This window comes from Corvus brachyrhynchos, unplaced genomic scaffold, assembly GCF_000691975.1.
Source record: "Corvus brachyrhynchos isolate BGI_N302 unplaced genomic scaffold, ASM69197v1 scaffold315, whole genome shotgun sequence".
NCBI lineage: Eukaryota > Metazoa > Chordata > Aves > Passeriformes > Corvidae > Corvus > Corvus brachyrhynchos.
The window spans coordinates 156,715-157,247 of NW_008237903.1; the positions used below are offsets into that span (position 1 = coordinate 156,715).

The 533-nt window shown below is 61.9% G+C and overlaps 1 protein-coding gene across 1 annotated transcript in view; it reads right to left on the reverse strand.

The window, feature by feature from the left end:
- The window catches only part of FADS2 (fatty acid desaturase 2), a 13,223-nt gene extending 12,751 nt beyond the window's left edge, over positions 1–472 (reverse strand). The window contains exon 1 of the mRNA XM_017733015.1: positions 1–472. Within this exon, the coding sequence (XP_017588504.1) occupies positions 1–208 (208 nt within the window). The 5' untranslated portion in view covers positions 209–472.
- Between the last annotated feature and the right edge of the window lie 61 nt (positions 473–533).

The window sequence follows — 533 nt, forward strand, 5'->3', positions numbered from 1 at the left end:
CCGGGGCATCTTCGCCGGCGCAGTGGCTGATCACTCGCTGGCCCCCCGGGTGCCTGTTTGCCCACTTGGTGACATTATAAACCTTTCGCTCTATCACCAGCCACTTGTCCGTCCTCAGGTTGTGCTTCTGGATCTCCTCCCAGGTGTAGAAGCGGATCTGCGCCGCCGGCTCCCCCGAATCCCCCCCTTGCTCGCCCCCTTTCCCCATGGGGCCACTGGATTCTTTGTCTTCTTGCCCAAAGGGGGAGAGGAGTGGGGGGAAACTTGTCCCGGCGCCTCTTAGGGATGTGCCGGAGCGGAAGAGCTTTCCTGCCGGGATTGAACTCAGCTGATCCCCTGCTCCCTCCCTTCGCCTTCGCTCATGTCCTCCCTTCTCTTTGTTTCTGGCTTCCCAGCCCTTGGAAGCTCTCCGCCTGCTCGGAAGTGCCCCCTAGGCTGGCTGTCCCCGCACTGATGCACTTTATCCTCGCACATAGCCCTGTGTTTTGAGGGAAGCACGGCCCCTTCTACCCACACCCCCCCTCGCACCCTCC